At 44.0% G+C, this 14,741-nt stretch overlaps 1 protein-coding gene across 1 annotated transcript; it reads right to left on the bottom strand.

The window, feature by feature from the left end:
* Positions 1-2,557: 2,557 nt before the first annotated feature.
* Positions 2,558-14,560, bottom strand: ubald1a (UBA-like domain containing 1a). Its single transcript, XM_077000327.1, has 3 exons — positions 14,280-14,560; positions 13,657-13,716; positions 2,558-4,432 (listed from the first exon to the last, which is right to left on the bottom strand). Exons 1-3 carry the CDS (start codon positions 14,385-14,387, stop codon positions 4,127-4,129), a joined length of 474 nt encoding a protein of 157 aa, XP_076856442.1. The 5' UTR covers positions 14,388-14,560; the 3' UTR covers positions 2,558-4,126.
* Positions 14,561-14,741: the final 181 nt, after the last annotated feature.

Below are 14,741 nucleotides of genomic sequence, written 5' to 3'. Positions count from 1 at the left end.
TCCTTTTCCTTTACCACTCCTTGCGTCTTACTCTTTTTTGTGTATTTCTTAGCTTGCACATACAGACAGCTTCCCCTTCTCACAATCAGACACACGCGTGCCAAACGTGACACGCGGTGATGACATCGCAGTGGGAGGTGCTTGTGCAGACGGACACCCAGGGGGAGCGGCCTCTGGATCTGCTAGCAAGCAATGCAGGCCTGGGAGAAACAGCGATGATACACGCGCTCTTCCAGTCAGCATTTCTGTCTATGACTGCGCCGCTCGTGATGTCCTCCAGCTTCCAGATCTTGCTCAGTTTGTGCTACGTTGTTTGAAACAGGAACTAGTGTTTTGTCTACTGTTTTGTTTCTCTGGGGCTTGCACTAGTTTGTGAGAGTAATCAGGATGTTTTGACTCGGTGCCGTTCTCTTTGGCCGTCCTAGCAGTGGTACGACATGCTTGCGCATTTAAAGGTCATCGTTGTGCTTTTTATAAATGGTCGCACTGCTTTGTATCTCTCCTTCTGTCCTTAATATGGAGTATAGTGAAGTGTGCTCTGGTGTTTTTACATCTTCATTGTGTTTATTGCGATAAAGACACAATAGAACAAATCGACCATCTTGTGCAGGGGCGCTGAGTGCATTATCACTGCAGATAAAGCAGTGTGTGCGCGCGCGGCAGCTGTGCTGATTTGTCTATGACGTAGTGGGATTGTGAGTCAGGGCAGGATCTCTGGAGCCACTGGAGGGAGGTCGCGCGCGCATGTGTGTATGTGTGGTGGGAACCAATCACAGCCCAATGCTGCCAGCCACATAGGGACACAAGACCTATAGGGGACTGTTCCTTCTCTTTCCCTTTCTCTTTCTGTTTCTCACTTTGTCTCTGTTATCCTCTCTTGGTCTACTATCATTACTGTATTATTACTGGTTTAGCCCAGACAATCAACCAAGTACTAGTTTGTTAAGAATGCTGAATCCAAATATGTTTTCTGAAATTTTCTACCACAAATGGTTATTTTGTTGCAACATACTCATATGAAAGTATAGTATGGAGAAGCAGTGCTAAGTAGAGTGGACCCCCTCTATTCTGCTAAGCCAAATATAGGCATTTTATCATTTTAGAAGACTATATACGTTGACTGTAAAAACATTGAATATGTTTGAATAAGTATTTTATTTCAATAAGTAATATACATTTAATGTAAAACTTTGTACAAAAAACTCTGGAAAATGCTCATTTATTTATTTGCAAAAGCCTTGTGAAGCTTTTGAAACTGGCAGATGCTACACAACAGGACCAAGCTGCAGCAGACAGTCCAAACCTGTTTACTGAGCAAATGCCTGTTCATTTACCTCTAAGACTGTGCGTTGAATAAGCTGCAAGCAGGGGTCGTGAGTTAGAGGTCATAGGTAAAGGGTCCTAAGTTCAGATTTTAGATGTGCTTTTATAATCCCTGCTGTCCCTCTGTGTCTCCTGTATGATGGACAGTGATCACAGCATGTTCTTTCTCCTCCATCATTTCCTGCTGACTCATAGTCATTCTGACCAACCCACTGCAGACATAAACACAATCTCACACACACTGTCGCAGTCTGGATGACATCTCAGTCTTTTGTGTGTCAGTGTCTGATTTCAAACTGTCTCGAATTCATCCCAACTCTGTTCCACCTGCTCCTGCCCCCGACTCAATCTCATTAAGACATGCAGCAGTGTCCATCCTCACAGACACACACACTCCACACGCTGACGCAGGTCCGGCTCAGCCTTGTCCTCTAGGGATAGCGCAGAGCACAGTGCCTGTAGCGTGGCTTCACACTACTGCTGGAGAGCACGCAGAGGGATGAGTGGCTGGATGTCTGCCTGCTGCCATAGTGACGTCCACCACACCCAACGTAAATGCCACACTCTTCAGGTCCAGGCAGGATAAGTGCATCAGTCATTAGTGTGTGTGTGTGTGTATGTGAGTGTAGGAGTGCAGCAAGCACCTAGGCTGGGGTTCATTCTGGCACTCAGCACCACAGAGCATAGCCTGGTCACGCAGCCTGGCAGAGGAGTGCTTGCCAACCCAACTTGGCATCGTCCCGGTTTCCAAGTCACGCCCTGAAAAACACACTGTGCACTGAACATACAGGACAGAGAGAGGTGATGGGGATAGAGTGAGAGAGAGGGCAGCAGCTTGACAAATTAACATCTCCGCCTCTCTCTCTCTCTCGTTATCTCACATACCTGGCTCAAGAGACGTGAGAACAGAGGAATAACTCCCTGACCTCACCCTGCTCATCTCAGGTCATCTGAGGGTTGTGTCTTACGCTCTGGAGAAACAGCTGTACTTTGTGTTTACATATTTCACTTTCATTCTGGGTCAGCCAGGGCTGTGGCCGCTCCACTTATGATCACAGGCCTGTAAAAGTCCTCCTCATTGGCCCCCGAGAGCGACTTTTGGTGCTTTTGGTGGAACTCCGAAGAGTTCAGTATATGTGTGTGTGTTACTAATATACTGTTTTCTGAGCTTTTAGGCAAAAGCAACAGGACGGGGCAAACAAATCAGAAAACTGTAAAATCAGGAAACCACAACCATAGGACATACAATATTTATTTAGGAACACAACAATGATAAGTTAATTATCAGGTCGTCCACAAATATTGTGGGAATGGTATCAATACAGTCATACAGGGGAAACATACATGAAAATCCATTAAGGAACAAGTGATCCCAAAAGACAATTTTGATTAGAAAACTGGTGAAAATGAAAAATTTAACCAAAACACTGTCAGATTTACTGATGGGTTAATGAAAACTATTTGTGTTTTCATCCTAAGAGAAATGGTCAAATGAACATGAAAAAATGTATTCTTTATTTTTCCTTTTTTTTCTTTTTCTTAAAAGAACAGACAATAGAAAATTGGATGAGACCTACCCTGAATTTGAATTTGTCATTCGCTCTTGCTCTCACACTCACACTCACACTCTCTCTCCCTCCCCTCCCTCTGTTACGCCCAGAGGAGAAAATGTGAGAGGATTCTCAAAACAAAACAAAAAAATCATTTTGCGAAACAGGATCATGTAGAACCCCCACTCCCCAAAAAGCAAGAAACTACAAAATATGATATATATTTATATATGAATACATCATGCAAAGAGGCAAGTCTGCTTACAAACATTTTTTAGTAGTCTGGTTGTATGTAGTTTTTGCAGTTTCCCCCTTCCCTCCTAAGAAAAAACAGTCTGATTAAAACATCTTTACACCAGCTACCCAAAAAACTTGCAATAAAATATTCAATCATGATTCCAAAATGTCTGTTGGTCATTGAAGGGAACAAAACAACAAAGTCCAGACATATTTAGTGAGTCTAACAATCTTTGTATGTTACTGCATGAGGAAGAGTAGCAGGGATGACACCCTACGTAAAATCCGGCTTTTAAAAAAATGGTCTGTATTCAACTAGTGAGATTCCCTGATTGGCTGAAGAAAGTCAGGTGACAAGTGAGGTAAGCAGAGTCCAGAGACAAAAAGTATCCAATGTAGAAAGGAAAACCTCATATCGACTTGCTGTTACATATGTGTGTGAACACCACACACAGTACACATGAATGCTTGTGATGAACACTATTCAGTAAAAAATTGCAATAACAGATCTCCAATCCTCATGCAATGTCAACTCGTAATGATCTGAGTACAGAGAGGACACCAGATGAAAAGCTTGAAAGAAATGAGACAAAAGCTGTGGTCTTAAAAGTACACATGTCCATGTTTCAGAAAATACCAGAAATAATCCTTGGGCATCACAATCATAGTCTCATTCATATTTATCTATTTTAATGAAGAAAAATTCAGTTGCTTCCTTTCTCAGTAATACAATGTGCGTTTCTCTAGTTTCATTACCTTCGAGTTGGCTTCGCCTTCACCCTCCCCTTCGGTCATCCATGTTGCTTGGTTTATTCTTGGTTGTGTTGCTCTCTCAAGTCCACCTTCTCTTAAGGTGAAAGAGCAAAGCCGATGCCCCTCACACCCACCCTGGTATCATAAGCTCCCTTCTGCCCCTTCCACTTCCTCCCTCCCCTTTCCGACCCCTGATCCACCCCGGTGGGAGCAGTCGAGGGGGATGGGGGGGTTGGGGAAGCACGCAGTCCTCATCCTCATCCTCATCTCTCAGCCTCCATGGCTACACTGGCCTTCTGTTCGGCAGCTGCCTGCTGGTTGACGGCGGACGGCCAGCCTGGGGGAGGGTGGCTCGCCGTGGCCGCGGGGCCCTGAGTCCATAGTCCCTGCTGGCTGGCCATGGGTGGAGTCATGCCCCAACTGACCGGAGGTGGAGGGGGTGAGGTGGCCATGGAAGCCATGCTGGGGCTGCTGCTGTTGAAGCCCTCCGATGCCTTGAGGCGGGAGAACATGGTGAGCGCGTCAGGGAAGTTGGGGGGCGTGGCAGGCGTGTTGGCCGGGGTGCACATCTACGGGGAGAAGACACATAGTCAGATGCCTGGATGCAAGAGTATATTAGGAGACAAATACACACACACACACACACACACACACACACACACACACACACACACACACCAAAAAACACTAAACAACAGCTCAGGTCAAGGGTAGGGTGCACACTACAGAGAAAGGCACTGTACTTGTAATGTTCCATATAGTGCCTGTGAGATGCTTTGCAATGACCCTGGGCCCCTGAGTCCATCGTCCCTGGTCTCCATGGTGACCCCTCAGGAGGGGGGGCCTGATTAAAGATTGGCTTGTAGAAATCTTACTTTGGTCTTGATGGATCGTGTGAAAGCCATGGTCCATCAAAACACCCAAAGAACACAAATCTGGTATTGAATCAGGATGCACACCGCACACAAGAAAGCCGCGAGATACAGTACATACTGTATAATGTTGCGGTAGATACAGAAATCTCAAATCCAGGATTCCAAAATCCAGGACTGGGACACATTGTGCAGCACTAGGGGAGGGTAATGGGTCTGAGAGTCTGGGACATGTTATTGTAATGTCTTGCCTATGCAAAAACAACAGCTGTTGAATAAGCCAGACGCAAACTACTCCAAACACTGAAACATTCTGCAGCATTCTTGTGCACCAGCTCAAGAGAGTAAAAGTTAGCTGGCAATGTAGAAATGTGGAAACACATGCTGCAAAGTTACTCTTTCAGTCTACAACAACTCTTGTGTAAATAACCCTTGTGTTTAATTCCACAAGAAAGTTACCTAAATGCATTTGTAAATAAATGAATGAGGCATACAAGTCAGATTGTAAAAGTCCAGCTGTTACAAGCCTGCAAGGTTCAACTGCTCCGCACCTGGGTCATGTTTTAAGGTAACCCACAACAATCTAGACAAGTAAAATGGACTTTAATCAAAATACTCTAAAGTTTAGGTATGCGGAATACGATACTGCTAAATGTCTTATGTGTATGTACAATTGCAAGAACAAAAGTTTATGAACCCTTCTGAGACACCTGGATCAAATTCCATTTTTTGAGATACCAGGATTGTATTACCTTTTTGAGTTACCTGAATGAGTTACTGCATGAGCAGTAATCTATAAGTGACCCTGTCTTCTTATCAAAATAAAAAAAGACTATAATAGTTATTTTATAAGGCTTTTCATCTTTATCCATCATTATTTCAATTATTATACAAACAGGTACAATTCATGCATAAATCCAGATAAATCCCAAAGGGTTCACAAATGTTAACATCAACCTTAAATTATCCCACATGGGCACTATCCATGATACCCCTGGAGTGAGTTCTCTGGTCCTAACCAGGGTCATTCAAAAGCACATATTTTTTAAATTAACATTATTTAAGGGGGATCTTTGCAAAAAAAAACACTACATAAAAAAATTCTTCCAAGTGAAGACCTTTCAGAGCAGATGAAAGCTCGGTGCGTAACTGGGCGCAGCTGTCCCTGAACATCCCGCCCACCCTCCCGCCCTTTCCACCACAGTCCCTCAGCTCGTGTGACCTGACGTTGCGCATCGCTGCTCCACTTCCTGTTTCTGATCCGTGCCTTAGCTCAGCACCTCTGGCTTTCCTCTCTTGCGGTTTTCTCCTCTGTCGCGACCTCACACAACCTCTCCATTGTCCTCTCTGTGCTGGCATTCAATATCTCAATCATCTCTGGTTGATGGAGGTACACAGTCCCCCCCCCAAACACCACCATAGGTTTGTTATAAGTTCAAGGGGTCTGATGTGAGATGTACTCACCGGCCACTTTATTAGGTGCACCTGTCCAACTGCACATTAACGCAAATGTCAAATCAGCCAATCACATGGCAGCAACTCAATGCAATTAGGCATGTGGACATGGCCAAGACGATCTGCTGCAATTCAAACAGAGCATCAGAATGGGGAAGAAAGGTGATTTAAGTCGCTTTGAACGTGGCATGGTTGTTGGTGTCAGACGGCTGGTTTGAGTATTTCAGAAACTGCTGATCTACTGGGATTTACATGCACAACCATCTCTAGGGTTTACAGAGAATGGTCAGAAAAAGAGAAAATATCCAGTGAGCGGCAGTTCTGTGGGCGCAAATGCCTTGTTGATGCCAGAGGTCAGAGGAGAATTGCCAGACTGGTTCAAGCTGATAGTTATTTGAGTTACTGTTGCTGTTCTGTTACAACCGAGGCATGCAGAAGAGCATCTCTGAATGCACAACACGTTGAACCTTGAGTCGGATGGGCTACAGCAGCAGAAGACCACACCTATCAGCTAAGAACAGGAAACTGTACAGGCTCACCAAAATTGGACTATAGAAGATTGGGAAAATGTTGCCTGGTCTGATGTGTCTCGATTTCTGCTGCGACATTTGGATGGTAGGGTCAGAATTTGGTGTCAACAACATGAAAGCGTGGATCCATCCTGCCTTGTATCAACGGTTCAGGCTAGTGGTGGTGGTGCAGTGGTGTGATATTTTCCCTTGAGTAACACCACAGCCTACCTGAGTATTGTTGCTGACCATGTCCATCTATTTATGACCACAGTGAAGCCATCTTCTGATGGCTACTTCCAACAGGATAACGCGCCATGTCATAAAGCGCAAATCATCTCAGACTGGTTTCTTGAACACAACAATGACTTTACTGTACACAAATGGCTACCACAGTCACCAGATCTCAACAGAGAACCTTTAGCATGTGGTTGAACGGGCAATTCGCATCATGGATGTGCAGCCGACAAATCTGCAGTAACTGTGTAATGCTATCATGTCAATATGGACCAGACTCTCTGAGGAATGTTTCTGAGGAACGAAGGATTAAGGCAGTTCTGAAGGCAAAAGGGGGTTCAACCTGGTATTAGCAAGGTGTACCTAATAAAGTCGCTGGTGAGAATATGTACCACTCCCCATCATTATAATCATAATCATCATCATCGGTGATGAAAAACATCGGGCATCTTCTACCGTGCCCATGCACTCCACTTTCCGGTAGTCCGATTCCAGAAAACAGAACAGAAGAAGCGAAGACGGTGGGGCATGAGCACTTTAGGTCCCTGTTCCCACCCTGTGAACTGAGCCTTCTCTGCTAAGGACATTGTGCCATGCATGCTTGTGCTGGGGTTTGGACTCTTCCGCCAGGCCTGTGTGGGTGTGCGAAACACCTCTGGATCATCTTACCACAGCGGAAGCACCCTGTGGCCTGTTCCCACAGCGAACCCAGTCACCTTGTCCTGAGGCACAGATCGACCCGCCTGATAGAGTATCGCCCAGAAACGACCGCAGTTCTCAACGGTCAAATGCTTCAAATGGACCGGACCCTCGCCTGTTCCGAGCACCTGCCATTTGGACCGGGGAAAGCACGATGGACGCCTGAAATAGTGGACATGGCAAGTGCCAGCAAGGCTTCAAATGCCCACCAGGCACAAAGGCACTGCAAGAGGAGCGACCAAGCGAGTAACACTCCGTGCCAGCTCAGCTGGTGCAGCAGGACAGAGCTGGAGGTAAAGGTCACGACACATGCACCCGGCCAAAAGCACCAGCATCTGGGGACACTGCATTATTCAGGCGGACCGGTGAACCGCTCTTCAGCGGCACCCATGTACATAACAAACGTGCAGTGAGCCACAGCTGTGTTGCTATGGAAATATTTGGTTGTGAGGATACATGGCGTGATGGGAAACAAGGTCGGATTAAGACGAAGGCTGCTGTGCTGTGCCTCGCTCTCCTCTACTAGGTCATATTTGGAAGCATCAATTCCACTCTCAGCAAGTATTCTAAACATAACGCTGCCCCCCCCCCCCCCCCCCCCCCCCCCCAGTTTCATATCTCTCTCTGTCTCTCCATTGTGGTAAACCATGTTGTCCTGAAGGCCTCCTGAATGGTTTTAGCATTACGATATATGACAAATTAGATGCATTTCCTGTGCAACCCTAGCTTTCTGCCAATAGCATTCTGCCGGGCCCTTGTGGACAAGGAATCTGTAAACAAATAACACCCTGCTGTGGGGGGGGTTTAGTGGAACAGCACTGCATCCGCATCACCTCGGAGCTGACTCTCAACGTTCCCACGACGAGCAGTCAGGAGCAGCTTGCGTGGGATCTGAGTGCACGTCTCCTCTCCCTCTATGGCTGCCTTAAGTCTGCACTGATGGTGAGAGGAGAATGCTGGGGTGTCGGGGCCTAATACGACCCAATCATCCTCACTCTCCTCTCTGAATTCACCAATGAGAGCACACAGACCGTGTGGTTCTGAAAACAAGTACAAGTGGGATTTACAGCTTTCACATGAGCCTTTAAAAAATAAAAAAAAGTCCCTCCTCACCGTCCTTACCACAGTTAACTGGAATTTCCAAGAAAGAACAGAGGCGGGCTTTCAGATTCCTCACGTTTCGAAGGAAGACCCAACACATCCAGGCTCGAGCAGAACCAGTAAAAGGAGGCTCAGATGAATCACTGTTTATTCTCCCTCTCTCTCTCTCCCTCACACACACACACACACGCGCCTTAGGGTTAGGATGACGATAGAGAGTGAATACCATGGGAGCCTTGTAGTTAATATAATGACAAGGTTTGTAATGGAATAATTTATGGTCTTCTGCAGCGTTGCATGGTAAGACAGAACTCAAGTTTGCCGGTATGCTCCAAGGCCACCAAGCTTCTTCCGAAAAAAAACTGCCTGCATGTCAGTTTGAGCAGGAGAGAGGGAGAGGCTGACAGGACCAAGTTGCAGAGAGAGCAGAAAAAGCTCTAAACGCACTGGCTGGAGAACACACGCCAGGTGAGCTTTTTGGAGCTGCAAAATTAAAAATACATAAATAAACAAAAGGAAAATACAAGGAGGAGAAGCAGTGATTAGAGGACATGTGTGCTGGATCTGGTAATAGTTTTTGAGAAGCACAATGGAAACTAGATCTTTGGTTTGAAGAAAGAAAGGAAAAAAACCTGATCACACAGCAAGAACCCATTCCATCTCCTGATTGTGCATGACGGGTGTGTATGTGTGTGTGTGTGTGTGAGTGTATGTGCGTGTGTGTATGTGTACTTGCACAAGTGTGGGTAATGATCTCTTGGAGCAAGGCTTTATTATTAACCTGGCTGTTGACACATCACCGAGGGATTTGAGTGCAACAACAATGGAGGGTTATTGTCTCCACATGCCTGTTTGCTTTTCTAAATGGACAGTTGAAAAAATAATCAGTCAGTGCTCATATCTGGGGCAAGAACAGCACATCATTAGTGAGAGCTGATGGTGGCGCCATTGAGTACTGACAAACAGGCACTGTGAGACAGGAAAAGACGGCTGTAAAATCCGAGTAGTGAGGCCAAACACATTACATGGGAGAATCCTCTCTAAAGACAACAACCTGACTCCAGCCCTCATTTAACAGTTTAAAATGCCCTAAAAAGAAATCTTTGGCTTAGGTCACACAAATTATGCAGATGAAGGGTGTGCATGCGCATGTGTGTGTACGCAGCCATGTGTGCTGCACACCACTACTTGTTCACACATCTGCTCTTCGCACTCTCCGGTTTTTGGCCAGTCAAACCATTCACCATGCTCCTAGTGTTCCAGGAAGCTGTGCTACTAGAAACACGCACTCGCACGCACAGGCCAAACCACTTCACATGGAGCTCTCAGACTCTCCCTGGCATGCTTGCAGAGAGAAGGTTGTAGTCCATACCGGTCCAGGGGCACTGACTGCTCTCTAATAAAATAAGAAATACTGGATTGAATTGTACAGTATTTTGTTAATTAGATGTACTTTAAATGTTCTAACGAAAGGTCAGCTCCAAAAACTCTCATTATGTATGCACATTACATGGCCAATACTATGTCTACATCTGACAAGAACTGTATGAACTTGTTGGACATCCGATAACCAAAACCAAGGAACTTAAAATAGAGTCCCCGTCTTGGAACTAGGTCCCCTCTTGCTGGCTATAGGAACAGCCTCCACTCTTTTGGGAAGATTTGCCACAAGATTTTGGAGTGGGTCAGTGGGAATTAATATTCATTCTGTCAAAAAAAAAAGCACTTGCAAGATCGTTCACTGATGTTAGAAGGCATGGTTCACAATCAATGTTCCAATTAATTCCAAAAGTGTTCAGTGGGGTCGAGGTCAGGACTGTGTGTAGGCCAATGGAAGTCCTCCATACCAAACTCATCCCACCATTCTTTATGGACTTTGCTTTGAGCACTGGAACAGGAAAAGGCCTTCCCCAAATTATTGTTTGGAAGTTGGAAGCATATTATTGCTTAAAATGTCTTTGTATACAGCAGAATTAACATTAGTCTACACTGGAAGCAAGGGGCCTAGCCCAAACCCTGAAAAACAGCCGCAGACCATTCCTCCTCCACAAAATTTTACTACTGGAACTACGCATTCTGGTAAGCAGCATTCCCCTGGCATCCACCAAACCCAGATTCTCCCTTCAGACCATCACATAGTAAAGCGTGATTCATCACTCCAGAACACGTTTCTGCTGCTCAGAGACTGGTGGCGGCCTGCTTTACACCCCTCCAGCACACGCTTGGCATTGGGCTTAGTGATCTTGTGTGCAGCTGCTTAGCCATTGACATCCATTTCATGGTGCTCACAAGACTGTTCTATTGCAGATGCTGCTCCTGTCTGGGCTGCTGCTTTTCCCAGGTGCTTCCATTTCACAAAAATTGTATTTGAAGTTTTCTGAAGCACATCTAGCTGATCATCAGATTTTTCATGAATCCACTTCTGGCAAAGGTGGCATTCACTGCCAGGGCTTGTCTGTGGAGATTGCATGATTTTGTACTTTTATTTTAGATGTGGCTGAAACTCTGAACTCAATAATTAAGATGGAAGACCACATACTTTTGGCCATCCAAAAATATATGTATAACACACATACATATATTGTATGTTTGTAACCTCCTCCTGCCTTTCTTATCACTGTAGAAAAGAAACTACCTCTAGTACTACCAACATACAACATATCTCCAAATCGCACACTCTAGCTGTTCCACTTCCCTAATCCTTAGCCTTCACAGTACAGAATGTCAAATATGCTCCCTTTCATAAAAAAGTGAGTGTCTGTGGTGGAGAAGATAATGGGCAGAGTTGTTTCTCTGACCTATCCTCTACTTCATCTTCTAGGTTCCACACTCAGCAGACTGAGACTTTAACAGTGCCAGATCTTGACCTTGTGTGTCAACTGTTTCTGCAATCTCCAGTTCTTCCTTTAGCCACACCCTGAGGCAGACCACATGTTTAAACTTTTCTTTTACTCACACTTCCAGGAACAGAGCCTTTTCACTTCTTTTAATTGCGTCTTTTGTGTTTTCAGTCCTTTTTAGACCAATTTAATTAGACACTTAATGCAAGTCACCCTGAGCTTTTTCTTTAGTTAGTGGCACTGATGAAGACCACAGTTCTTAAAAAAAACTACCGTACTCTTCCATGTAGGTCATAAATTAGCCTTACAGATACATTTGAATGCACCACTTGGAATTTAGTCTGAAAGAGTTTATTTATTCATTTAGAGCCACGACCTTACTTCCTGTTTGTGGCCATGTGAGAGTGTGTAGGAGGGTGGGTGTTTTGGTAGAGTTCTGAACTGGCCTGGTCTTCAATGGACACATCACACTTTTACCTTTGCTGTGCTTAACGTGCTGCACATGGATTTATTTCATGATTCCTGCTTTTTCTTCTTGATCTTTCTTTTGTACCTGTCCTCTCTTGATCATAAAAAAAACCTTCAAAATCACAAAACAATCAAAACCATATCACATAGGAGATTATATATATATATATATATATATATATATATATATATATATATATATATATATATATATATATATATATATATATATATATATATACACACACACAATACTGCAATTCTGTTTTTGTTACTTAAGACTAAAGGGACTTAAGGGACCACTTGCAAACCTCGGTTCTGTCAATCAGAATAAGTGTGTCAGTACTGTGGAAATTCTGGAGCAAAGTGGATTAGGACTGCATAGCTTAGCAACGCTGATAACCTGGAGGGGGTTGGATACCATGCAGTGAAATAGGGTTTGTGCTTTATGTACCATCAGCTGAGCAGACCTAAATTGTGCAATGTTGAACAAGCTGTTCTGCATTCAGCATTGAAAGCTCTATAGATGTTCTTAAAGGCTGGTTTCTCTCAAAGGCCTTAGAGACACAATAACCTGGTTCTTAGGTAAAGTCAACCAAAGCTGATAACTGTAATAACACTTCAAAATATTAATATACATGCAATAAACCGTTTACCGAAAGACCGGGACAGTTAAGCTTAGGACAATATGTTCTAAAGCTTCAATTACTAATTTATTCACCCCCTGTATGCAAAAAAAAAACTCTATTCAAAGGCATTGATAAAAGTGGTCTAGGGCATTGTGTAAGCACCGTTATGATAAAGTGTTTAAAACGGCAATCTGTATAAAACATTAAAAATGAACGGTTTAATTGATTCACGTAATTAAAACCACACTGCACTTAATACACGATACATTAATACCAGCACCAGATGTAAGCTATTACAGAAGCCAGCTACAAAAGGTAGGCTGTCATCATTTCAATACCTCCGACTGTGTGATGTTCCAGAGCACAGATGAATGATACAGTGACAAAACAATGGCTGTGTGTGCCGCCTCAGCGGACATGTGCCCTCGAAAGCCATTACACACTGATGCAGAACGAAAAAGACGAGCGTTCACGGTCTGCGACCGGAGAAATGACCACCGTCGAAAACATAAACAATGTACATTGTCGGCATGGCCGCACGTTCTTCCATGTTTGTTTCAAATATCGAATATTAATTCGGAAGGGACAGTTACACAGCTAAACAGCTAATTTACGTTTACACAGGTCTTAACTTATTTGACAATCCGTAATATGACGCAGTGTTACTTGCTGCCGTTGTTTCATTTGAGTTATGCTGCAACCATTCAAAATGCTGCCTTCTTCGGCTCACTACAGTAACAACACTACGAACGTGGCCGCCTGTGTTTATTTCTGGAAGCCCCGTGTCTCCGCAACATGGCCGACATATACAATGTTATTGTTAGTTCGTTATGACTCTTTCTTCTCCAGTAATGCGTTGACAAACGTAAGTCTTAAGTTGAATTATGACTACTTAAAATTTACCAAAAGCAACAACAGGTAATCTAAATTAACTGCAAATACAACATGGATAATAGATATAACAATTGAACCGTCATACTCACCATTTGATGATGGTGACCGTAAGGAATATTAGTCTCTTGAAAAAAGGCACTCAGGGCTGTCTGTAATGAGGAAGCATAATCTAACGTTACACATATTTAGATGTACATTTAAAACCATAATTGCACGCTATGTGCACTACCCAAGCCAACTTAAGTTTACACATGGGAATGTTTTTAATTTCCAGTACAGTAGAACTTGAATTAAGGTTTGTCCTATAAAAGGCAAATAACAAATAAAAACATTTTGAATTGTGCCGAAAAGCTGTTTGCTGGTATGCAACCAGCCAAACCACGCAAACCAGAGGTCATCTTCATTGCATAATAACACTGCAAGCTAGAACAGCGTGTCACTGGAAAGGATTATAGCGTTTAATTCAGAGTAAACTCTTAATTGGATATCAGCCAGTGACAGCGATTCTCATTATGTGACAGCGATTCACGAATGGAGTTTACTGTACGACATTCTCGGAAAGCTATGAATACACGCGTGGTTTCCTTTAGACAGTTATAAGAAGACATGACAATGTCAACTGCAAGCACTACACAGTGCACGCCAATACACATAACCCTAGTGTCCCCATAGCACCGCGCACACCAGCTCGCTATCTAGTGAGATTTCTTACCTCAAACTGCCAGTGTGCCGCTTGCAAAAGCTGCTTCGCCTGGTCTGCCGCGCATCCAGCTGTCAGGACGAACTGGTTTATCATCACTTGATGTTTAAGTTCATCCATATTCGCCGGAGTTTATTTCCGAGCCGCGAACAGTAGTGTTTTTGTCCGAGATTCAATTTCTACGACTATGTTTCTCCGTTTTCTCTTTCAGTCGTCCACCATTACAGCCGGCTGAGCAAACACAAATATTTACTGTAGGAGCGCTGGTGTAAGGAGTGCTCTCTCTGATTGACAGCTCTAAGTAGCCAATAGGAGTCATGTAGAGGAAGTGGGAATTGTATGCAGCATAATCACATTTTTGTTGTGCTGATGACGAAACTGGGTTACTTCATATTAATGTATCTGATCCAATGTATAGGTTAATATAATAGTGCCAAATAATCAACATATAATATATATACCACAACAAAGTTA

The sequence above is a fragment of the Brachyhypopomus gauderio genome, chromosome 3, assembly GCF_052324685.1.
Source record: "Brachyhypopomus gauderio isolate BG-103 chromosome 3, BGAUD_0.2, whole genome shotgun sequence".
NCBI classification, from domain to species: domain Eukaryota; kingdom Metazoa; phylum Chordata; class Actinopteri; order Gymnotiformes; family Hypopomidae; genus Brachyhypopomus; species Brachyhypopomus gauderio.
This window is presented reverse-complemented; position numbering and strand designations above follow the sequence as displayed.